Source organism: Ceratotherium simum, chromosome 40 (genome assembly GCF_057802395.1).
Source record: "Ceratotherium simum simum isolate JZ-2026a chromosome 40, ASM5780239v1, whole genome shotgun sequence".
Lineage (NCBI taxonomy): Eukaryota > Metazoa > Chordata > Mammalia > Perissodactyla > Rhinocerotidae > Ceratotherium > Ceratotherium simum.
In genome coordinates this window covers 7,272,154-7,297,007 of record NC_141939.1, presented here as the reverse complement: position 1 = coordinate 7,297,007, position 24,854 = coordinate 7,272,154, and the positions used below count along the sequence as shown (strand labels likewise).

At 48.7% G+C, this 24,854-nt stretch overlaps 1 protein-coding gene across 2 annotated transcripts in view; it reads left to right on the top strand.

The window, feature by feature from the left end:
* CHST10 (carbohydrate sulfotransferase 10) overlaps positions 1 to 24,612 on the top strand; it is a 31,314-nt gene extending 6,702 nt beyond the window's left edge. For both annotated transcript variants that reach the window (XM_087426227.1, XM_087426226.1), the window contains 6 exons: positions 5,069 to 5,177; positions 5,726 to 5,857; positions 12,363 to 12,454; positions 18,392 to 18,626; positions 21,163 to 21,268; positions 22,743 to 24,612. In XM_087426227.1, coding sequence (XP_087282353.1) covers positions 5,135 to 5,177; positions 5,726 to 5,857; positions 12,363 to 12,454; positions 18,392 to 18,626; positions 21,163 to 21,268; positions 22,743 to 23,280 — 1,146 coding nt within the window. In that variant the 5' untranslated portion in view covers positions 5,069 to 5,134 and the 3' untranslated portion in view covers positions 23,281 to 24,612. The remainder of the gene's footprint in view (positions 1 to 5,068; positions 5,178 to 5,725; positions 5,858 to 12,362; positions 12,455 to 18,391; positions 18,627 to 21,162; positions 21,269 to 22,742) is intronic.
* The last annotated feature ends 242 nt before the right edge of the window (positions 24,613 to 24,854 follow it).

Genomic DNA, 24,854 nt, shown 5'->3' with positions numbered 1-24,854 from the left:
GGACCAGACTCTCATCTTACTGGCTGTGGTTGGCTCACATACGTGCCACTTGGAGAACCAGTCCCGATTTATCTAAATTTTTAACTAGCTTTCCTTGACAGCTTTTTCACTTGAGTCTGTGTATAATTTGTGAATTTTCTCACTGTAGACCGTGAGAAAAAAAAGTGGAGTGCTTAAAAATTATGCATCTCTGGGGCCGGCCCGGTGGTGTAGTGGTGAAGTGCATGCGCTCCGCTTCCGCGGCCCCAGGGTTCTCAGGTTCAGATCCCAGGCGCGGACCTATGCACCACTTATCAAGCCATGCTGTGGGGGCATCCCACATATAAAATAGAAGAAGATGGGCACGGATGGTAGCCCAGGGCCAGTCTTCCTCAGCAAAACGAGGAGGGTTGGCAATAGATGTTAGCTCAGGGATAATCTTGCTCACAAAAAAAAAAAAAATTGCGCATCTCTTCACCCTGGACTTTACCACTGGTATGAAACTCCCTAGAAAGCATCCAGCCATAACACAGTGCGTCCTTGCAGGCCCTGGGCAAACGCGCCTTCCCACCTTCCCCAGGCTGCCCTGCCCTTATCTGGGTTGGAGGGCCACCTTCCTAAAGGCCTGCTGCTTCTATCAGAGGAGTCGTATTTGATGTAGGGAAAGTGTAATAACCTGGATGGAGGGGTACCTCTGTGGAGGGAGGGGCTCCAACCTTGTCTCTAACACTTTATTTCCTTTAAAAACTCAAGTACAGGGGCTGGCCCAGTGGCGCAAGCGGTTAAGTGCGCGTGCTCCGCTGCGGCGGCGCGGGGTTCGCCAGTTCGGATCCCGGGTGCGCACCGACGCACCGCTTGTCAAGCCATGCTGTGGTGGCGTCCCATATAAAGTGGAGGAAGATGGGCATGGATGTTAGCCCAGGGCCAGTCTTCCTCAGCAAAAAGAGGAGAACTGGCAGATGTTAGCTCAGGGCTGATCTTCCTCACAAAAAATAAATAAATAAATAAATAAACTCAAGTACAGCAAAACTATTAGAGCTGAGTATCTGTAAACAGGTGTTTATTATATTATTCTCTCTATGTTGTAAACGTCAAATCATTTTTTAAAAGTAAATAAAAACTAACTAATGAAGACAGAGATGTATCTACCAAATGTTCAGATACATATTGACTTTGTTAACGACATTTTTTCTGGCTGGAGGAGTGTTTGCCATCCTTTGCCACATCTTACAAAGTGGTCAGGAAGCCTGCAGTTGACAGTAGTCAGGTAGAAACTAAACAGAAGTAGAAACACCAGGGTACTCGTATGTAGGTGGCACTTTCTATATTTTATTGGTTTTTATTATAAAATGGATACATGCTTATTACAAAGATTTTCTTAAAATACAAAATTGTGCAAAGTAAAAAGTGACTCCACTCATCCTCTCAAGGTTTTATTCTGTGCATTACATACGTGTGTGCGTCTGCCTGTGTGTATAATCACATACAGCCACGTATATATAATTTTTTTAACAAATAGGATCATACTTTCAGTTCTGCAACTTACCTTTTTGTTTACTGTGAACACTTTGGATCTAGGTAATTAGCTTGCCTTTCAGCATAGAGTTTTATTTAGAATTAAAAAAAACTTTTTTGGACTCTGGCATGATTTTTTTTTTTTTTTGAGGAAGATTGGCCTTGAATTAACATCTGTTGCCAGTCTTCCTCCTTTTTTCCTTTTTTCTCCCCAAAGCCCCAGTAGATAGTAGTATGTCATAGTTGTACGTCCTTCTAGTTGCCCTGTGTGGGACACCGCCTCAGCATGGCCTGATGAGCGGTGTGTAGGTCCACGCCCAGGATCCAAACCAGGAAACCCCAGGCCACCGAAGTAGATCGTGCGAACTTAACCATTACACCAGCAGGCCGGCCCCTCTGGCATGATTTCTTAACCCCAATCAGTATATTTTAAGTCGTATGTCTGTTCAAATGCATGTAAGTGCCGTGACTTATAAAATATAATTTTATTTTCAAGTAATACTGAAGTCTTAGTAGCTTTTGGTTGTTTTCTAGTCTCAGTTAAAGGATATTAAATATATAACTACTCTCATAAGGAGACTGGAGAAATATTTTGAGGTTGAAATGGGGCCTCGTACTTGAAAGAGTTTGGAAACTCCCAGGTGGAGGGTTGGGCAAGGTGCCTTCTAAAGTACCTTTCAGCTCTCCTGCGTTCTCCTGGTAAGCTCCTTCGTTGACGTAATCATTCGGCACATAACGATTGCTGACTTACTGTGTGCCGGGCAGGCTCCGGTCCTTGGTACATTCGCAGGAGCTTACATTCCAGGGGAAGCGGGTGGTAAACACCTGAAAGCATTGATGTGGTCGGTGCAGTGAAGGAAGTGAAACAAGATGAGGTGACAGAGAGCGGCTTTGGGGGCGCCAGCAGGGTGGTGATCAGGGAGAGCCGAGTGTGCCTGTGCTGTGCCCAGGGAGGGGGGCAGGCCTGCTGAAGCCCAATGGCCGGAGAGAGCTGCCTGCAAGGCTGCCCCAGCACAGGCCTTCACACTGACCCCCGCAGGCTCTGTGGCCTGGGGGTCATTGGCAGGCCTCAGTCTGGTCTGGGTGGCTGTACCCAAGACACTGATGGGGGCCTGTGGCTTTATACTCTTCTTCAGAAGACAGCATATTTGGCAGGGGCTGGGGTTTATGCTCGTGAGACTTTCCAAATTTGCAGCCCCCATCAGAGTCCCCACGTTCTGGGCACCATCCTCGCGCAGTCCAGGTGGGCCATGAAGGAGGTGAGAGGAGGGTGGGAGCCCTGCAGACCACCCTTTTCCCAACCCTGCTGCAGTGGCCGGGCTTGGAAGGGGTCGGGGCTCTCTAGGTGTCTTAGTTTAGTAGGAGTTTGGCAGAAGTCACTTCAGAAGTTGAACTTTTCTGAGATAAAATTCCAATCTGAAAGAAGACGTTAGGTGATCTATTGTAGCTTGTGGAGGAGGTACTTTGGCAGACTCTCTGATGGGGCCCTCACAGCACACTGATGGGTATGCAGGTGGCTGTTTTATCCTCACAGATGAGACAGCTGGGGCCCAGAGAGCTATTCAGTGACTGACCCCAAGCTGCCCAGCTTGGAGAGGAAGAGAATAGACACTCCCCCACCCTCCCACAACCCCGGCCTGGTGGAAGAAGTGAAGTGCTCCTGACTTTAAATGAAAAGCCAAGACTTAGGAAGGCAGGCATGGCTTCTAGACAGTGCAGGTCTCACTTTTCAGTTAGCCCCTATGGAGAAATCCTACCCCGGAGCCACCTGGCTTCCTGGAGAGCAGGTGATGTGATCCTCATTTTCATGAAAGGCTAGTGATTCTTTATCTTTCACTTTTATCTAGAGGTGAGCTCAGTGGGCAAACTCAGATCCTTTCAGAAGACTAGTTCCCAGTGGAAAGAGTAGATCCTTAAACCATAAAAACCTCCCGAGTGCTGGCCTGATGCCAGGGAGGGGGCTCAGGGCCCGGAAGCCCAGGAGGTGTGAGCAGGCAGGACGCTGAGAGTGGGCCGTGCTAGGAGGTTCTGCTCCCTGCTCTGCAGAGTGAGTGTGTTTGCATGTGTGAGGGAGCAGACCTGCTCGTCTGTGGTCACTTGTCCATAGCACTTATCTCAGCAAAGTGTGGCTTGCAAGCCCCAGGCCGCTCAGAACCTCGGCCTCTAAGTCTTCCTGAGAACTAGTGCGGGAACGAATGCCTGCCACCTGCTTGGCACTTGTCTCCTTTCTCTCTACTTGCTCCCAACCCACACTGGCCCCTCCGCCCTCTGTTAGAAAAGGCCTGCAGCTGGGGTTTCTCAGTGGGGCGCCTGCACTGTGACCCATGGGGTGGACCCCTACGAGTGTCACTGTCTTGGAGGGTCAGGACTGCTGTGCTCTGCGGCCTCTGGCACAGTCTGTGCCTCACTTGTCTCTAGAAGAGAGGGGTTCGTAGCTGGAGTCGCCTACAATGAGAGTCTCGCCTTTCTTTCCCTTTCTTCTTGGGGCTGACCATGCTGTCATGTTAATTTCTTGTCACCACACTTAGAAGGGTACACATAGATTAAATCAGAAGGTCACAAAGGATGCTGAGGTACTGGTCGGTTTATATTTATAGAGGGTCTGCTCCAGGCCAGGTGGTACTGGCCCTTTATGTGCGTTCTCCCATTTCATCCTCATGGCCACCCTGGGCAGAGGAGAGCCTTGTGTCACGGATGGGAAGTCAAGGCTTAGGAGTTAAGTGACTTGCTAAGTCACAGAGCTGGTGGGTGGTGGAGCCCCCTAGGGCTCTCTGCTTTGTGTGCCTGCCTCATACTAGGCAGGGGAGAAGGACAAAGGGAGGCTCGGCTGGGACAGGCCCTCTGGCTTCAGGCAGTTCGAGAGGGATTGGTGTTCTCCTTGTTGGGTCGTGTTGCCGGATACAATACAGGACACCCAGTTAAATTTGAAATTCAGAGAAACAGTAAGTAGCTTGTTTTAGTAAATGTATACCCCATGTAGTATTTGAGACATACTTACACTACAAAATTATTTATTGTTTATCTGCAGTTCAGACTTAACTGGGCAGCCTGTATGTTTATTTCATCTGGCAGCCCTACTTGGGGACCTCGGGAAACACACTGGGCCTAATGTGTGGGCACCTGAGGATGACAGAGGGTGCCTCACAAGCCGCCCTCTAAAGGTACAGGCCGCATGGCAGGTGGTGAGCTACCCATTGCAGGATGTATTCAGGTGCAGGCTGATAACCACTTGCTGGAGGGAGTTCAGGTTTCAGATGCCTAGTTGCAGTGAGAATGTTGAGATGAGGAGGAGAGTTGATTGCCTGGGTTGTCACTGAGCTCTGTCCCATCCAGCATTCAGAAGCTCTCTGAAATCCCTTGCTGTCAGCACTGTGAGGACCAGTTCTCCCTCCTGCCCAGGAGTGATGGATGGCCTCTGTCAGCTGGTGGAAATGGACCCCGCCCAGCATGGTCTCTTTAAGTGGTTTGGTTTGGCTTGAAGAAGCACTGTGTTAAAGGTGAAATGAAACACACTCTTTTGTCTCTCCTGCCAAGAATTGACTGTGACTTCCGTTTCTTTATGTGTCCCCTGCAGCAGAGTGCAACGTGTGTGACCCGCTGAGGACGGACGTGCTCTGCACGGCTCCTGGGCAGTGAGAGCATGAGGCACAGCCACCCCCAAGGTTCCGCACAGGCCCTTGCAGGCAAGTGAATGGAGACGCAGAAGGTCCAGTGTTCCTTTCTTTACTGCTTTAGAGATTCTCTAGGTGAGGCAGCATCCCGGCAAGGCAGGATTTTAAACACAGCCTGCGTGTAATTGCCTCAGAATGGCTTCTCTCCTCTGTGAATTCCACGCGGCAAAGGTCTGGCCCTTGGCAGGCCTCCTGCCCACCTGTTACCAGGCGCTGCTGGGTGCCGGGTACCAGCAACACGTTTTGACGTTAACGTGGGCCAGAAAGGAGCCAAGAGGCAGATCTGCAGAAGTAAAATCTTATCACGCGTTCCAAAAACAAATAGAAATGGCTTCTTTCCATGAGGTGTTTTCAATTTGATTATCAAATCTATAAGTTAATATTATTAACTAAGAGTAAAATGTTAAATACTGAGTCAAAATACACGTCGTATCAACAGAAAAAAATTTTTTTAATATTTGTATTGATTCTATTAACTGAAATCACCTGTTCTTTTTATTACCTTTTGTTTAGTTGACTTATCTGTAAGCAGCAGAGGCGTTTTCGCTTGTGTTTTCCAGGAAGAATCCCTGAATGGCTGGCGTTTGACAACATGCACCACCAGTGGCTTCTGTTGGCCGCATGCTTTTGGGTGGTTTTCATGTTCATGGTGGCTAGCAAATTCATCACGTTGACCTTTAAAGACCCTGATGGTAGGTGCACTCCCTCATGGAATGGGTTTTGGCTAATCTAGACCTTGCCATGATATTGTTTCTGGGTACATGCGCAGATGACCTTTGTCACAGAATCGAAGGAGTTTAATGCCACAAGTGACCTTGGAGGTCATGGTGTCCAAATCTCTCGTGTGACAGAGGTGTGAGAGGGGAGGTAGAAAGGGATGGAAGGAAGCACTTCCCCTGGGGGCAGGCGGAACGTGCTTTCTTTGTGGGCTTCCTTGGTGGCCTCCTCCCAGCAAACCATGCATCAAGGCTTCTCGCAGCCTCCGGGTCTAGGAAGTCACCCTGCTCGGGGTCATCGTGAGACGCTGCCAAGATTGCTCAGCCTGCCCCTGTGCCAGCTGGTGCTGTGCGCTGGTGACCCCGTGTTTGGAAGTCACCTTCAGTTCGCTGGAAGGAAGGTGATTTAAATATCTCTATGTCAGGTTGTCTTCAAGGACTTTTTAACTCCCCTTGACTTGATGTAGGCGCTCAGATGAGGGCGTAGAAAGAGCACCACGCCCAGCCTCAGAAGAGCTGATTCTGGTTCATGCCCCTGACCTTTGCTTACCTAGGCCTTAGTGTTTTTTCTACAAAACGGGCGTGCTGCCTGCTCTGACAGCTCCAAGACTGACCTGAGTCCACGAGGCTCTCTGTGATGTGGGAAGTGCTGGGTACACGTAAGGGGGTGCGGTGATGGTCACCTTGAACCCTGAGGCCACTGCTTTCAGTGGCAAAGTGAGGCAGGGCACACAGGAGATGTCGAAAAGGCTCATGAGCAACTTTGATTGGCCTGACAACACCTGCCTAATAGGGAGGCTGCGTGTGAACATGGGTGCGCCCAGCATCTTCAGTCTGCACAGCACTTTGCACATTCTGTTGCAGACGGTGCCCCTTAGGAAAGGGAGATGAGAAAGTGTCCATTCCAGCAATTTTCCTCATTTATTCCTGGCGGCTGCACAATCTGTGCTGTCCGTGTGACCAGCAGGCTACAGGCTCTGCTGCACTCCAGAGAGTTCCTGCGTGTCCCTGCTGTGCTGAGGGTGCCCGATGCCCCCACCTGCCCCCATCATCTCTGTCTCCCGCCCTGTCTGTAGAGGGACAGCAAGGCTGGAAGGCAGATCTGCAGGCCAAAGAGGGAAGCCCTGAAATTGGCCCAAAGGGCTGGTTCTCAGCTCATTTCCACTCAGTAAGTGATCAGGCCCTTAGTGCTTCAGGCCCCAACTGGCCGTCATCACAAGTCCCTCCCTCATCTTCCAGAAGCCCTCGTGAGAACCTGAGAGGTTTTCACAGCCTCAGGAAGGTGGTGTTACACCTGCAGTTCTCTGGGGTCCCAGGAGCATTACAGAGCATCGTGGAGCATCACGGATAATCACGGCTCACACTGGGGACCAGGGCCTCCGTCAAGACAGCAAGGGCTGAATGTTGGAGGGTTGTTGGAATTTGAGATGAAGATCTCAGCTTGACAGTTTGGACATGCCTCCAGCTGCTCCAGCGCAGTTACCTGCTACCTGGAATGGAGACCCCTTGTTAAGCAGTAGAGCAGTGGTTCTCGCCCCCATGACACTTTAGAATCACCTGCCGGACTTTGTAAACCTTCCGCTGCTTGGGCCCAACCCGAGACCAAGTGGATTAGAATCTCGAGCAGCGGGTGCCAGTGGAGAACCGCAAACGTAGGATCTGGCTGGGAAACCAAAAGAGAAACGGAGCTGCTGAGAATGTGAGATCAGTGTCGCTGGGAGTCCACACATGACTCCTGACGCCGTCACCTGTCACCTCCCGGTGAGGAGAGCGCTCAGAAGGCACGTCATGAGGTTCAATTGTTTATGGTTTATATTGTTTAAAGAAGTTGGACTAGAAGTAATATATTTTATGAGACTTCCACCAAAAATAATGAAATAAGATGTGTGCCTTTGCATTGTGATGCTCTCAGGCAGAACAGCTTCTAAAGAACACCTCCTTCCTCAGTGGTGTCTGATAAATGAGGTATCGTTCTGCTCTGATGTGGCAAGTTGTATGCTGAATCTTTTCAGAAAAGTGTAGAAGCTCTAGAGGGTTTTGTGAAGGGAGCAAAAAGTTAAAGGGATAGGAGGTAAAACCTACAGAGAAGGATGAAGGGCTTTAGGAGTTCAGACCTGGAGGAAAGCTCTGTGGCAGTCCTCAGTGCTGCTCCCCACACGTGGCCAGCCCTGTAATTAAGGCGAATGGTAACTCCTCACACCCCTTGGTGTTCGGTGTGGCTGCTGTGGTCAGGGGTTGGGAGCGCAGTGGTGCGACCACTCTGTCGGGAACGTTAGGGCCAGGGCACACTTGCCCAACTCCCCCTTCCCACCTCCGGGAAACATGGAGAGAGCTGCCCAAGGTGGTGGCCGTGAGGGTCGTGTCAGCCCCGCAGTGTGCAGTGGACTTAGAGGGAGAGCCCTTTGTTGTCGGGCCAAAAACATAACCCAGCCTTTCTTGACCACACAGGATCTTACCTGATTGTCCCTGGGTACCTGGTCAGGATCACGAGGATGGATGTTGGTTGGCTGAGTTCTGAATGAAGAAGTTGAGCTCACACGCAGGGTGTCCTGCCATTATGGATGATGAGCAGGGGTCGAGCACCCAAGAGAAGTTAAACACAGCCCCAGGGGGGCCATCAGAGAGGGCCTTGTGCCAGGTAGTTCAGGCATCTCCTGCCCCTCCAGGGCTGTGGTTTAGTGGGTACAGCCACATAGTCTTAGGGGGCCCCTCTGTCTGGGGAGGCAGTTAACCCCCCCGTGGATCCTGGAGCTGTACAGGAAAGTGACAGAGGTTTGTAAAGGCGTGGCTGTTAAGAGATTTTCTCGTGTTCAGTGTTTTGCTTTTGGACCAAAAGCCCATTGTAAAGTATCATCACAAGGAAATAACTGACAACACAGTGGTATCCTATGTGATGAATTCTGTTTCCTGTAAAGCGGATGGCAAATCCGTGATCTCAGTGTTCAGGGAGCCGGTTGTAACTCCGGTGTCTGTGGGACTGCTCCTTCTGGCTCTGTCTCCTGGGAAATGGGGCTCTGTTCCAGAAACCCAGTCAGTGGGTGTGTGTGTTTTCTTTTCACCTACCTGTTCTGAATGGTTTGCCCACCACTTGAGCCGATAGGAAGAACAGACTTATCTTGAACTGTTTAAAGCAGTGGTTACCTTTTTTCTTAAAAATAGTGTTAGGGTCTCTCCTCAGCTCAGCAATGAAGCCACAGTGATGTTTGTCGCAATGACTTATCCTTGGTTAACCAATTTCAGTGTCAGATTGAACTAGAATCAGGTGTTATGACTAGACTTTATCATAGGGAAATAAATCCCATTCAGTGATGGGAATTTGAGGGCATGGAATGTTGAGACGTGAACAGAAATGGCATCCTTGTCAGTCTGGTGTGTATGTGTAGACACTGGTTTTTCTTCTCACTTCCGTTTGACTTCCTCTTCCAATCTTTTGCCTCGACTCCGCCCCTCAACTTGGTTGTGAGTCTTGAAGGGCAGAGCCCATGACTTGAATGTCTTTGTGTGCCCTCTGCCCAGCATGTGATGGAGTGATGATGCTGGGCGACTGGATGCACAGCGTGGCCAGGGAGATGAGTGGATGTGATCACTTCTAGAAAAACAAGGCAGTACGTCCCTTGACAAATTTAAAGACATTTGTAAAACTATAAATATAATGATGCCTATAACAAAAGTGAGCTAATACAAAACCAGATGTAAATTGTGTTACCAGTTTTTATTTGAATCTAGTTGAATCAGGATCGAGGGGAGTAGAGGAGCAAATACTAGGAAGTCTATAAATGATAAAAATGTTAAAAATTGGTGGATGACTGGCCAGTGTGTGTGGTATTGGAAGGTGAGATGTTTCACAGCTTCCAAAGCCTGTTCTGTGTGCTTCCGACTGTGTGAAAGAGGTTGCTTTTCAAAAATTCATTGATTAAGTCAATTGTTTGGAATTCAGAATACATTGTCCTATGTAAAATGTTACTAAGGAAGCTTAGTTTTCTACGAAACCCGTTCAGCCTCTGCGAGCTGAGCGTCGCGGTGCTAGTGCAGCGGTAGATGTTGGTGGAACACCAGGTGACCAGACAGAGGGGAATGTGAGTTTCTTTATGAGCATGTCAGTGCTCAAAGATGACAAGGACTCGAAGGAGGAGGAGGGACAGACCTTGGTCTCTCAGAGCCCCGGAGAGCATCCAGGAGCTATAGGGGCTGAGGTCCCTGCAGTTTTGTCTATTTTTACAGCGTACATTCTGCTCTCTGTCCTTACTGCAGGTACAGAACAGCTCCTGGGCACACCTTCGGTCAGGATTGCATTTTAACTCAAACATAAAAAAAGGAAAAAAGATTTTAGTGGCGTTCATAAAGGCATGTGGCAGAGAGATTTATATTGGAGTCAGACAACTCAAAGGTGTCAGAGATGGGAGATGGGAGTGTTGTGAGGCGTTTTCATCCTCCCCCTGCAGGAGGACTTCAGGCCACAGGAGCTGGCTAACAGCAGTGCCCGCTGGGGGTGGGAGGTGGGGAGTGAGGGACGTGTAACAGCCAGACTGGGGCAGGTGGGGGCTGCAGGAGAGTGTGCAAAGTGTTGGTATTAATGACCCAGGAGGAGTAGGTTTTGATTTTTTTTAAAGGGAAGTGTGCCTTTGTGCTTTGTTATGCTGATTTTCATGCTTTTATTTGATATCGGCTTTTTCTTTCTAATTATGTATTAGGCTTTACAAAATTTTGAAAGCAAATGTTTCTTTGATTGTGGAGATCTGAACATTAACTTCAAATTCTACCCCAAAGGTTTTCCCCAAATCAGTTTGTTGTAAATTATTACTCTGGACCAGCATTTTGTAAGATTCCTCTAGTCTTACCTCAGTTCCCATGAATTTGTAAACTAATGTGTAAGCACTAACTTGACTGCTAATTTGGCTTTGTTTTTAATTAAACTTTTAATTTTGAGATTTGCAATTGTAAGAAATAACACCGAGTTCTGAGTACCTTTTACTCAGTTTAACCCAATGGTAACATGTTGCAAAACCACAGTGCAGAATCACAAGCAGGATATTGACATTGATACAGTCAGGATGCAGAACATCTCCATCACCACTAGGACCCCTGTGTTGCCCTTTTATAGCCACACCTACCTCCCTCTCCCCATCCTCTACCCCTGCCCCTTTCTCCCTTGGCAACCACTAATCTGTTCTCGTCTCCATAATTTTTTCTTTTCAAAAATGTTATATACAGTGTGTGACCTTTTGGGATTGGGTTTTTTGTTCAATGTAATTCCCTGGAGCCTCATCCAACTTATTGTGTGTATCAATAGTTGGTTCCTTTTTATTGCTGAGTAGTATTCCATTGTATGGGTGTACCACCATTTGTTTAACTTTCACCTGTTGAAGGCCAGCTGAGTTGTTTCTAGTTTAGGGCAATTACAAATGAAGCTGCTACAAAATCTGTGTAGGTTTTTGTGTAAACATAAGTTTTCATTTCTCTGCCCAGAAATGTAATTGCTGGGTCACTTGGTAGTTGCATGCTTAGTTTTAAAGAAACTGCCAAACTGTTTTCCAAAGTTGCTGTACCATTTTACGTTACCACCAGCAATGTATGAGTGATTCAGTTTCTCTGCATCCTCACTAGCATTTGGAGTTTTCACTATTTTTTATTTTAGCCATTTTGATAGCTGTATAGTGGTTTCTCATTTGTGGTTTTAATTTGTATTTGCCTGATGGCTAATGATGTTGAACAAGCTTCATGTGTTTATTTACCACCTGTAGAGCCTTTTCAATGAAATATCTGTTCATGTCTTTTGCCCATTTTCTAATTGAATTGTTTATTTTTTTTACTGTCTTTTTTTTTTTTTTTAATAATATTATTTATTTATTTTTTTTTTCCCCAAAGCCCCAGTAGATAGTTGTAGGTCATAGCTGCACATCCTTCTAGTTGCTGTATGTGGGATGCGGCCTCAGCATGGCCGGAGAAGCAGTGCGTCGGTGCGCGCCCAGGATCCGAACCCAGGCCGCCAGCAGCGGAGCGTGCGCACTTAACCGCTAAGCCACGGGGCCAGCCCTTTACTGTTAAGTTTTGAGAGTTCTTTACATATTCTAGATGTTAGTCCTTTGTCAGATATGTAGTTTGCAATATTTTCTCCCAGTCTGTAGCTTGTCTTTCCATCCTCTTCACAGGGTTTTTGCAGAGCAAAAGTTTTAAATTTTGATGAGATTTGGCTTATCGATTTTTCCCAAGATTCTCTCCTATTTTTTTAAAGTTTTATGTTTGTGCTGATCCATTTTGAGTTCCATCTTGAATAAAGTATGAGGTTTTTTTTGTCTACAGATGTCCAATTGCTCGAGCACCATTTGTTGAGAAGACTCTCCTCCACCGAATTGCTTTTGCACGTGTGTCAGATATCAGTTGGGCACATTGGTGCAGGTCTCTTTCTGGGGCCTCTGTTCTGTCCCGCTGATCCGTGTGTCACTTCTCCATGAGAAGACGTTTTAACCTCTCTGTCTCCTAGCCTACGGCGCCAAACAGGAGTTTCTGTTCCTGACCGCTGTGCCAGACGCAGGGAGGTTGCCGGGAGAGAAGCACTTTCCTGAGGAACTGAAGGTGGGCACAGTGAGGCTGAGGGCACTGTCCCCTCTGACCCGGTCAGCAGAGGAGCAGGGCAGCCTCTTCCAGTTCTTACCTGTGGTGTCTCCCTCCCGCCTGCTCACCCTCTCCTGCCCCACGGGGTCCCCCATTGTGTGGGAACTGGCCTCCCCTCTGTCCGTGCTCTCGTCTCATCAGCTGGTTTCCACTCACCGTCACGTTCTGCTTTATAGTTGCTGCTTTTGTTACTTATGCACAATTCTGCTCATCTTTTTACTTCTCTTTGGAGGAGGCACGGTCACGTCTGTTTTTATGTTCCTCACAATGCTTTGCATATCATGGGTGCTCTGTATTTGTTGATTGTGTTGAATTCCCGAGCAGCTGCGAATGAGCCTTGCCGGGGGAATGGAGGGTGGTGGGCAAGGGCAGGAGAAAACTGAGGGAGTGGAAAGAGATCTCTGACCCTAAATCATGGAATCTTAGAGTTAGAAGGGGTCTTGGACAGAAGAGCAGCTAATCCAACCTCCGAACAGTATGGATGAGAGAACTGAGTTCAGGAGAAAGGCTAATCATCCCAGATCGTGTGGGCATTGGCGGTGGAGCCCACAGCTGTGACTGTCACCCTGCATGCACCTTCCTGACATTTGGGCTCAAGTCTCTCACCGCAGGCTCCTTGTGCACATAAAATCCTAATTGTCCCCCAGCCAAGGTGAGGGATACACTTTGAGATCTGGAAGGTTTAGGTTGCAGTTGTGCCAGAAGGAATGGAATGGGTAGAATTAGACCAGAGAGAAAGGGACAGTTCCTGTCCAGGATTTGCAGTGTAAGGACAGTAGATTAGAACCCAACAAAGTCTAGAAAAGCATGCACCAGGCCAGAGTAAAGTGCTGTTGGGGTTTGGTTTACTTTCCGCAGGACATTGATGGAATAGAGATCAAGTCTGCAGATCGCTGGAAACAGGCCGGGATTGTTGCTTGTAGGTTGAGCATTCCAGGGCAAGGAAAGAGCGTGGATGGACCACAGAGACAGGAAACCAAAAATCCCTGTAGGAAAAGGAGGGTAGCTTTAACAGAAAGAGTTAAGGAAATAAAGTTTCATTGCTTGGATCAATAATGACGCAAAGGTAGGGTAAGGGTTTTGCAAGAGGAGTACAGTGCTGTGAGACAGGGCACGGCCAGGATGCTGCCAAGCTGTGAACAAGAGGGAAATGTCTCATCCTGGGGTCGCTCTGAGGGGATGGGGGATGCTCTGCCTGTGAAGACTGTTGGCCTGCAGGAGTAATTGTGGTTGAAGGTACCTGTCAGTTACAAGCACCTGAACGTGCCTGTCAGTTACAAAGCACTTTACTGGGTTTTAATTTTATTGGTCCTCGAGAGCAGCCCTCAGAGGTGTAAGTATTTCTCTTCTCATTTGCAATTGGAAAATGTGAGGCTCAAGGAACTGACTCAGCGTGTCAGGGACAGCAAGTAGTGGGCCTGGACATTCAACTCAGTGTCCCCTGTCCCCTTCTCTTCTACCCTATCCCACTGATTCTCGTGGAACTCAGATGCGAGCTGAAGGAAACAGGGAGCAGTGGTCAGACAGAATTCTCTGAAACCAAGAATCAGTGGAAGTTAAACTCACCATAGGTTTTCCCAAAAGAAAGGTGATTTAGAAAGGTGATCAGGTTGCGTGGCTTACCTTTAAAAGTTTATTTTGTGCATAATATAGCTGAATATTTGAGTGGAAAATAGTGAAAAATAATCTCAGTCATTAAAATTGATTGAGTTTATTTGCGAAGGGAAAAAATAGAAAACGGAGCCAATCGATAAACACAATTGAACGAGAATTATTTTTCTTTATATATAATGCTTAAGAAAAGCAAATTTGAAGGGCCAACCCCAGTGGCCTAGTGGTTAAATTTGGCACACTCCACTTTGGCAGCCTGGGTTCGGTTCCCGGGCACAGACCTACACCACTCGTCTGTCAGGGGCCAAGCTGTCATGGCGACTCCCATACAAAAAGAGGAAGATTGGCAATAGATGTTAGCTCAGGGCGAATCTTCCTCAGCAAAAGAAAAAAAAAAAGCAAATTTGACAATGGTGGAGATTTTTCTGCAGTTTCTCAAGAGAACTTGTTTGGAGGTGCTGCCTTGTGCTGCTCTTGAGCATCAGCCATGATCCAGGTTAGATCTGAGGTTTACAAAGATTGGAATAGAGTGAGGAGAAGAGAGAGAGATTGTCTCTAAGTGAGCAAGAGTTGACGTCAATGAGGGAATGAGGTTAAAGTGGACTCCATTTATCAGAGCAGGAAGGCGGGTGCCTGGTGCCGTCCCTGGAGACGTGCGAGGGCCAGGGCAGCAGGCTGGTGCTCCTGCTCCTGGGGAGGAGCAGAGGTCACTCTGCGAAGGAGCAGAGGCAGTGAGTCTGCAGGTGCCTGCTTTCACCTTCAAAACGTCTTCACCTCAGGAAGTGTTGTTAGGAATCTCAAGACATCCTTCTTCCTCCAGGGAAACCTAGGAAATAGTCAGACACGAGAGAGAAAGACTGTCCTGGAAAAAGGTTATGTGCATCAGGGAGTTTGGTTATGGTAGAGCCTTGAAGGAGGAGCGGGGAGCCAGCACTACCTTTGTTGTCCCAGTATTTCCAGTGTCCTTTTTCTAGTGTGTTCTATAAGGCTTACATCCTTCTCCCCATTTTGTAACTGACCCAGTCCCTCGGGGAGGACAGGTTGCTACAACTGCCCCATAAATGGACTGCCTGGCAAGCCTAGTGCATTTTGCAGATATGATGAGGGCATTTTGGTCCATTCAACAAAGTTAAATTAGAGGCACCATCTGCTTTGAAATCTTGAGAAGAAGTCCTATGTAACTTTAAGAGAATAAATAGATGTAACAGCAGAAACATTTCAAAATGCTGAGATGGCCAAAGGAGTGGGGTTGGAGGAAACAGCCTCCCTTCAGAACTGCCTTTCCGGAAGCTTCTTGGAAAACTAGGGGATGTCTGTGGGCAGACATTCTACCATGATGTGAACAGTGAGGGGATAATGTCACCAAGGATGGGGGGGTCACTGAACAACTTCTGCCTGTGCTGGTGCTTCTCCCTCTGCCCCTCCGTCCCCCTCACCTCCACCCCCCAGCACACACACACATGCAGGCAGTGCACGTGCATGTACACGCACAGTGCCACACGTGTTCTTTCTCAGCTGAGGCCTTCCCGGCGTCTCTACAAAACTCTGCAACTGCGTCTGAGCACAGAGGAAAGACTCAGTAAACATTTGTCAAACGATGGATTCTGCCTGCTAACGAAGCAGCAGAATGTGGACTCAAGCATGAACAAAAGGCTTCTTGTGTTATAGATATTCTCTAGGGTTCTAAAGCAGACCCAAGGAGTATGTGTTGTAATTTGGAACTGAGTTTTTTCATCTTTTTTTGTTTTTTTAAGTCAACCTTCTCTCAAGAAGGAAAGTCAAATGAGCCCATTTTGCGTCCATTTTCCTTGCCAACTATCCTGATTCATCTCTGATTTACTGGGCACTGGAGAGGCCCTGAGGCCACTTCAGGAAGTGGCTGGAAATAGTGGTTGTCACTCCGTAGCAAAGGGAGGAAGGCAAGAAGAGAAGGGGCCCGTGGAAGGTAAGACAGGGACAGGCCAGCCCTGGAAGGAAGTTCAGAGGGGGCTCTGGGACACAGTTGTGGCTTTTACTTGGGGCAAGATCCTGCTGAAGGAAGAGGGAAAAATGATGTGCTATCTTAGCAGAGCCACCTTTGGATACAGAAAATGTGTATAGATGTGTCAGATGTGGTAGAAATATTCCACAGAGGACTTGGACCAGTGTCATAGAACTTTCCAGAAGTCTGTATAGGTTAGCTTCCTCCACCAGTCAGTATTTTTAAATCAAGTTTTTTATTAAGAAGTAATATATACTCATTGTGTATTTAAAGAAATACCCAAAATTGAAAAGGAAAAACATCAACTACGGTCATAATCCATAACTCTCTTCAACCACTGTCAGAACTTCTGTATATTTCCTTTTTAAAAAGCATCCATCGAGATATAACATATATGGTACGTGACTCCGTTTCCTCAGTGATAAGCACCCGATTGTGTTTCTCTGTAACGCACTTTTAGGGGAGGGGAGGGTTTTGCTTGGTCGTCACGTCAGTCGTGCCAGAAGTTGAGCCACCGTGGGCAAACGCTGGAGCACGTCAGCGCTAGTTTCTGCTCTAAGGAGTCATTAAACCAGGAGAGAGAATCTGTGTGAGCTGTGGGGTGAAGGCTCTGACGAGACACCCCTGCCCGTCCCTAAAGTAAGATGACTTTCTCCCTCCGTCTCATGAGCCCCACCTCCGCCTGCCCAGATGTCCTGAGGAAAGGACGGTTCCTGAGGATATAGGCGAAAGGGCTCACCATGTTCCAGGTACAATCAGCAAAGACATCCACGCTGACATATCCTGGCAAGATTTTTTTTTGTTGTTGTGAAACATCCATGCCAATCCTCCTCTTTTTGCTGAGGAAGACCGGCCCTGGGCTGACATCCGTGCCCATCTTCCTCCACTTTATATGGGACGCCGCCACAGCATGCCTGACAAGCAGTGCATCAGTGCGTGCCCGGGATCCAGATCCAAGCGCACACTTAACCACTACACCACGGGGCCGGCCCCATATCCTGGCAAGATTTTTAATGTGCTAGAATCATGACAGAAAAAAATCCTACAAGCACCCAGGTATTAAAAATGGGGTGCCTATAAAGAAATGGCGATGGCAGGGGCACGGACCTCTCTGCACTTTTCAATCCCAGAATATGACCAGGCCTCAGCTCAGGAATTTCGTAGGGAGAGTTGTGACTCAGGAATTTCGTAGGGAGAGTTGTGACTCAGTATTTTCACTGGAGTTGTATTCTCTGTGTGAAGGCCACAGAGAAACTGTCTTAGCTGCACATGGGCTAGAAATTATACCTCCTATATGCTGTTTTTTTGAGGGGAAAAATGCTATTCAGAGACGTATTCCAGATGACTCAGATAATCAAGACAAACACTTCAGAAACTGGGACATCACAGAATAAAAGTAGCAGCCGTTTCCCTCGTGCAGCTTGGACCCCGACCTTGGAAACCCCAGCAGAGCTGGTGCCCCCAGCAGGTCCCCTGGTCTAGGGGCCGAGGTGGGCTTCCAGCTCGCCCACTCCTGCCTGGTTCTAGGCCCCCTGTCCCGGCGGGTAGGGGTGTCTGGTGAGAGCCTTGCACAGATTTTCTCTCCTGGTTTGATGACCCGTTAGAGCAGAAACCAGCACTGACGTGCTCCAGCATTTGCTCACAGTGGCTAAACTTCTGGAACAAGTGACGTGATGACCAAGCAAAACCCTCCCCTCCCCTTAAACTGCATTATAGAGGAACACAGTCGGGTGTCTGTCACTGAGGAAACGGAGTCACGGTTTCTGCATTTTTAAAACCCATACTGAATGACCTCAGGTATTGTTTTAATTAATAAACCAGATATACCAGTATACCACAGTCTCTTCAAAACAGTCACCAGTGTGTAGACAGCTGGCCCTTAGGTACAGTGCACATATGGACACTCAGAATTACATGGAGGGACCTGCTAGGGAGAACGGAGCGGGAGCCGGGCCTTCACTAAAATTCCTGAATGAGAAGTATGTGCTGTTTCCGGGAGATCATGGGCCATGATGCCATCAGCAAAGTGACAGGCAGACAGCCCACCCGCCTCCTCGGTTTGTCCAAGCTGAGGAGGAAGAACAGGAAGATTCGCTGTCTCTGATTGAGCTGTGGTCCCGCACATCCGCGTAGCCCGAAAGCCAGGCCCCTGGCGGTGGATCACGCCCGCAGAGTCCTGCTGTTTCGGTGAGGGCAGCCCCGTGGTTCGCACGCCTGTGTATTAGCGCAGGGCCCCCAGGGGCATCCTGCAGGGCTCTCCCCTGTCTTCTACTAATGAAGCCCTTGTGCCTTCTCATTACTTGCAGCCGACTGGGAAGATGCTTTCCAGCAGCCGGCTTGCTCAACCCCTGGTCTATATGGAGCGCCTAGAACTCATCAGAAACGTCTGCAGGGATGAAGCCCTGAAGAATCTCTCACACACTGCGGTCTCCAAGTTTGTCCTGGACCGAATATTTGTCTGTGACAAGCACAAGATTCTTTTCTGCCAGACTCCCAAAGTGGGCAACACGCAGTGGAAGAAAGTGCTGATCGTGTTAAATGGTGCGTGCAGCGCCCAGTGACCGTCACGGGCGGTGGACATCTGGGTTTGCCCGGGAAGGTCACTGACCTGGGTGGGGAGGTGGAGAGGAGCCAGAGGAAGGGACGGTTCTCCTGAAAGAGCTGGTCCCTTAAGACAGTTCTCTGTTGTGTTTTTCCTGTTAGTGTGGTACTTTAAAAGCTGGTGGGTTAATTTCAATACTGTTGTTTTCAAAGGGCCACACTGAAGGTCAGTTTCTCCCCACTTTCCACAGTGGGATCCCCACCTCGGGCAGCCTGCCCACCCAGGTTGATCCTTCTTTTGTTCTCTTCAGATGCATTGTGTTGATTCTTACTAGTCACTAGCTCTGTCCTGGTAGGTCAAGGCGCCACACTCCCTGAGCCCAGGAAGACACCCTCCCAGCTCCCCTTTCTGTAGTGAGAAGGGCCCACACCCACCCCGTGCCAGGTGGCTCTGGGGGCCTCTTCATCTGCAGACGAAGTATTCTGTGCCACTTGGGTAGAAAAATTGTCCCCATTTTACACTGAGCATCGACATTCAGAGGGTTTAGTTGACTTGCTTCAGGAAATCTGATATTTATCTGGGAACGAATCAGATCATTCACTGAGAAGTGACCTCATATGCGACAGTTTTGTTTTGTTTTTTTTTTGCTGAGGAAGATCGGCTCTGAGCTAACATCTATTGCCAATCCTCCTCCTTTTTTTTTCCCCCAAAGCCCCAGTGGATAGTTGTATGTCATAGTTGCACATCCTTCTAGTTGCTGTATGTGGGACACGGCCTCAGCATGGCCAGAGAAGCGGTGCGTCGGTGCGCGCCCGGGATCCGAACCCGGGCCACCAGTAGCGGAGCGCGCGCACTTAACCGCTAAGCCACGGGGCCGGCCCTCACGACAGTTTTTGATTACTCACCACTCTTCAGACACCATGTTTATTTGTTTAAACTCCAATTACTCTGAACTGATCCAAGATAATTATGGGCTCTGTCCGTTAAATTCAGCTTCAGAAGGAGCATAATTCCAGTCGCCCACAGTGTGGCTTCCTGGATCAGAAATCAGACCTCAGAGCACTGTGGGCGATGGCCCTGGGGTCCCCGTCCTCCACGCACCACCCCTGCTGCTGTTCTCAGAGTTGGGGATCAGAGTTTGCTGTCATTGGGCCTTTTCACTAGTTGGTTGGTTGGTGGAAGAAAGGGAGACCCTGGCCTCATCTTCTGGTATATAATTAACGTGTTTCTTGAGTAATCTGACAGTATGTTGGATTTTTTACATGAAAGAATGAGGTTACAAATCAAAGTTAAAACAACGAATATACAAAAGTCTTACAAATCTGCCAGCACGGTATGAAGCGTCAGACTTTACAGAAGTAAACACCCATTGACAAGGGCAGGATAAAAATGGGAGAGGATTTGCCAGGCCATATACTAGAAAAAGGATGGTCCTTATGGCTGTCTCTGTCATCTGTAGACACACCTGCACGGCGACAGGTGGCCGAGCAGGGCCAGGTACCAATGCACAGAGCTGGTTCTGTCATCCTCTTGAGGGCAGGTGTTCATCTTGCGAGTTTCACAGCCATCCCCAGCACTTTGTGCAGAGTTCTGGACGATGCTTAAATATTTGGAGAAAGAATGAATAAAACAGACAAGACTGTGGCTACTGCCCAGATGGTCAGAAACAGAGATTCTTCCCTGCCAGACTCCATGGTTAACACGACAGAGTTAATGCAAAGATGGATGTGAAGGTTTGCAGAGGCCTGGCTAACCTCTTCTCAGATGAGATTCATTTCCATTTATCTGAGTTGAGAAAAGAGTGAAAAACCTGCCTGACCCACCAACCTGCCATGGGCTGCTCCAGCTTCCATTGAGCAGCCGGCCCCAGTGCTGTGCCTCTCTGTCCTGCCCTGCCTCCTCCTCAGACACTCCTCGTCCTCCTCGACCCCTGCTTCAGATATGTGACATCACTCCCACCATATCAGCCACCTTTTTCCTGCACCAAACATCTTTGCCATGTGCTAACCTGGGTGCCGCGAGGATACCTAGGAACCACCTTGGGCCCCGGGGGAATGTGGTGCTGGGAGAGCCTGGTCTGTTTAGAGTGATGGGCCCACAACAGTGCCGGGGGCCTAAATCAGCTGTATGTAGTCATGGTCTGCTCCTCTGGCATTTTCCCCCAATTTCAGAGCAGAATAAATATTGCTGGTTTTAGGAATTCTGTTTGCATGCAGTGATCTTTTTTAAATGTCAGATTTAACCCAGTTTAGGTGTATTGCCAGGGGGCATTACCAGTATTTCTACCCCTTGCTCCCGCTCCTTCTCACTCGTCTGTTTCCTCCAGTTGGTTTATGGATTACCAGAAGCTTTCCTCACTCGCTTATTCTGCCGGCAGAAGCAGTTGGAATTCAATGACCTAGACTTGGGTACTGGGGTGGGCTTGTAGGGGACCCGGGGCCCCGAGGTAAGAGACAAGCATCTTGCTCTAAGGATGGCACTGAGGCAAGCGGCCGACTGGGCTTCTCCCTTGTTTCTCCCTTGTTTACTTCCCAGGAGCCTTCCCTTCCATCGAAGAGATCCCCGAAAACGTGGTTCACGACCACGAGAAGAACGGCCTCCCTCGACTCTCCTCCTTCAGCGACACAGAAATTCAGAAGCGGTAGGAGCAGGTTCCTAAGGGGGGCAGTTTTGATGAAACCCGAGGCTGTTCTGTACTTGCTGTGTCTCCCAGATTGCTCCCGGAATACGGGGGCTGTTGGTGAGGGGCGGTCGGGCATCTGCCCAGCACTCAGTGCATTTAAATTCACAGATCTTGATGAGAATTTCAGAATGTCTTCTCCACCCTTACCTTTATGCAGTCCATTAAAATGAAGGTTACATAATTTTCTTAATAGAATTGAGTGGTGGTTTTTGTTCTGCTTTGGTTTTGTTAAGTTTTATGGATTCCTTACTGGATACGACCTTTATTTCATAAGAAAGGGACTGGGGTTGCAGGGAAACCCCACTTAGGTGTTCCTTTTTCCAAAAGCATTACACCTGCTTCCGCGGTAGCTGCCTGCAGGATGGTGGTGTGGACTGGACCTGGCACAGGCAGAGACTGACCTCAGTGATCACCGCCAGGATGGAGACTGGCGTGGGAAAAATTACTGAGCTAATCATTGAAAAGTTCTCTTTATTAGCTATGAAACGGCCCCGTAGAACAAGGTTCCAGAGGAATAAGAATGCATAAGCAGCAGATAAATGTCAGGGCACCAGATGTACTGTGACCTCCCTTGCTTGTCAGCTACTTGATTTTCATTGCTTCCGGCGCTGGTTTTTCAGTCTTCCCATCTTGTACAGAATCTTTAGAACGCAGGTGTTAAAGGCCCGGTCAGAGATCCTCCTGGGGAAGGTGGTCCTGGTATCCCCCAAGCACTGATCTCCTAGGCTTCTGTGAGAGTGAGTTAAGATGCGCAGAGCCCTGAGAGCGGTGTCTGGCATGGAAGATGCACACCGTCATCACAGCAGTGTCCAGTGTCGTCGCTGTTGAGTCACCCTCATCACAGGCCCTTCACACTGGCACCTCTGCCCCACTCCCAGACCACCTTTCCCACGAGCTGGAGCTGCAGCCTTGCTCTCCATTGTCCCTCACTTCCCCTCCCTCTTATTTTCCCTTCCCTGGTAGTTTGGAATTGAATTTTTAAAGACATGCCCTTAAAGTAACTTTCTCTGGCCTCCGCTGTTCCTCACTCACTCATGGTTCCTGCCCTTACGATTGTCTGCCCAGGAACAAAACTTGTAAGTGGTCTCAAAGTTTTGAAATATTCAAATACAATAAAACATAGGTTAAGTAGATGTCTTCATAGTGCCCCCTTAGGATGCTGAGACCTGTGGCCTTGGACAGAGCAGGTTTCTGAGCCTCCCTTTCCTCACCTGTAAGATGGGTTAATCACGGGATCTGCTTCCAGGGTGCCTGAGTGGATTACGTAAGAGATGCACGTAATGCACGCATCACAGGGCTCGGCCTGGCCAAGGGTTCAGGAAACAGTGGCCACTGCTGCTCCAACTGGTATTCTTCACTCTTCCCTCCTTCACAACCATTACCACCAACAGCATCGGGTTTAACCTGTTTTTTATCTTCGTTTTTCCCTTAGCTTGAAAACATACTTCAAGTTTTTCATCGTAAGAGATCCCTTCGAGAGACTGATTTCTGCATTTAAGGATAAGTTTGTTCACAATCCCCGCTTTGAACCTTGGTACAGGCATGAGATCGCCCCTGGCATCATCAGGAAGTACAGGAGGAACCGGACAGAGACCAGGGGCATCCAGTTTGAAGATTTTGTGCGCTACCTGGGTGATCCAAACCACAGGTGGCTGGACCTTCAGTTTGGGGACCACATCATTCACTGGGTGACATACGTAGAACTGTGCGCACCCTGCGAGATCAAGTACAGTGTGATTGGTCACCACGAGACCCTGGAAGACGATGCCCCATACATCTTAAAAGAAGCTGGCATAGACCACTTGGTGTCGTACCCCACCATCCCTCCGGGCATTACCGTGTATAATAAAACCAAGGTGGAACACTACTTTCTGGGCATCAGCAAACGAGACATCCGGCGCCTGTATGCACGTTTCGAAGGGGACTTTAAACTCTTTGGGTATCAGAAGCCAGATTTTTTGCTAAACTAATGCGTAGGATTGTGAATTCAAATATCTTTGTTAGACCAGAGGCTAACCAAGTGGAGATGTGAGCACAGAAATGATACTTCCTTCATCACACTCCTTCTGAAGACTCCTGCAGTCTCCATGGACCTGTGCGTGCCTCGGCCGATGAAGCTGGACCCGGATCGTTACGACTCAGTTTGGACATGAGGCATATTGAGGGCCTTTGCCCCACCAACTGCTACCAATGCCTTTAGACCTTTGCTCTCCTCAGAAGGGGAAAAGGTCTAAACATTTGCAGTCTTACAGACCAGGGGGAAAAATAATATGGCATTAGGAGTCATTTCCCTCAGTTGTCAAAGAGGTGGGTGCACTCCCAGCTCCTCTGGATGGTGGGGTGGTCCTGCCTATGACCAGTGGATTGCAGGAATGGCACCCAGCACTTTGAGGACAGATGGAGAAGCTAATGGTCTGCAGCAATCACAGGAGCTAATACAGGGTGAAATCTAAGTAATAAAATGACATCTCTGGCTTTCACCTGGCGCTGCTATAATCACAGAGGCAAACCATTCTTTCCACAACTATTTTGTTCCTGTGAAATTCAGGGATGACCCGAGGGCACTTTTCAACAGTCCATCTTTCAGGATACATGCCTGTGTACCGCAAGTCCATGTATCTGAACCTCTGCCTGCCAAGTGATTATCTCATTTAGCCCAAGAGATATATTTTGAAAGTGAAGGGAGTGTATGTTCTTTCCACCTGAAAAAGGGAACATCTTTGGGCACCTTAGAAGGAACATGGCGTGGGAAAAGGAAGAGCTGGTTGGGTCTGGAGCTCAGGCTGCTGTGCATTTGGGCATGTCCATCCTGATTATGGCCCGTCTCTTTGTCCCGTCTGGATGGCGGTTCTCTACCTGTCATCTTCCAGGGCCCTCCCCTGGGGCCGAAGGCAAGCAGGGCCACATGCCAGCATTGCAGAATCAGTGCCGTTTACACATTTCAGTTTCCTTTCATCTCAGCAAAATGCTCACCACTGGACCCATTTCTGATAATGCCATCATCCTGGACTATAAGTTGGATAATCAAGTTCACCAGCAATAAAATCCTGGGCCGAGGCAGCCTCCAGGAACGCATCTTCCAGGCACTGCGGAGCAAGCCACGGCTACCATCCCACGCTGCCTGACGGTGAGGGCCCTTGAGACACAGGACGGTTTCCCTGGTAATAGTCGCAAGTGCTCGACTCTGCACGGTGCCCATGAGCCCAGTTTCTCTTCCAGGCAGCCTCAACCTTCCCTTTCTCAGAATGGCTCCCTGAGTTTGTAAATGTGAAAGTAAAATAAAATTAAAAATATGTGCCAAACCTTCCACGTGCCGCAGTTCCAGGGAAGGTCCTCCATGGCCACGCGTGGTCCCCGAGGCCTGGTGACAGTGACGGGCAGCACAGGTCTGCTCAGAGGGCTGCTGGTGACAGGACTGGGGAAGGGAAGCAGGGCTCAAGTGCCGCCGCCCGCGACGCTGACAAAGGGGCAGTGGGTGTGGTAGCCTTCCACCCTCACTGACACGCAAAGGATGTAACACAAGTTATTTTTCTATCAAGTTTTA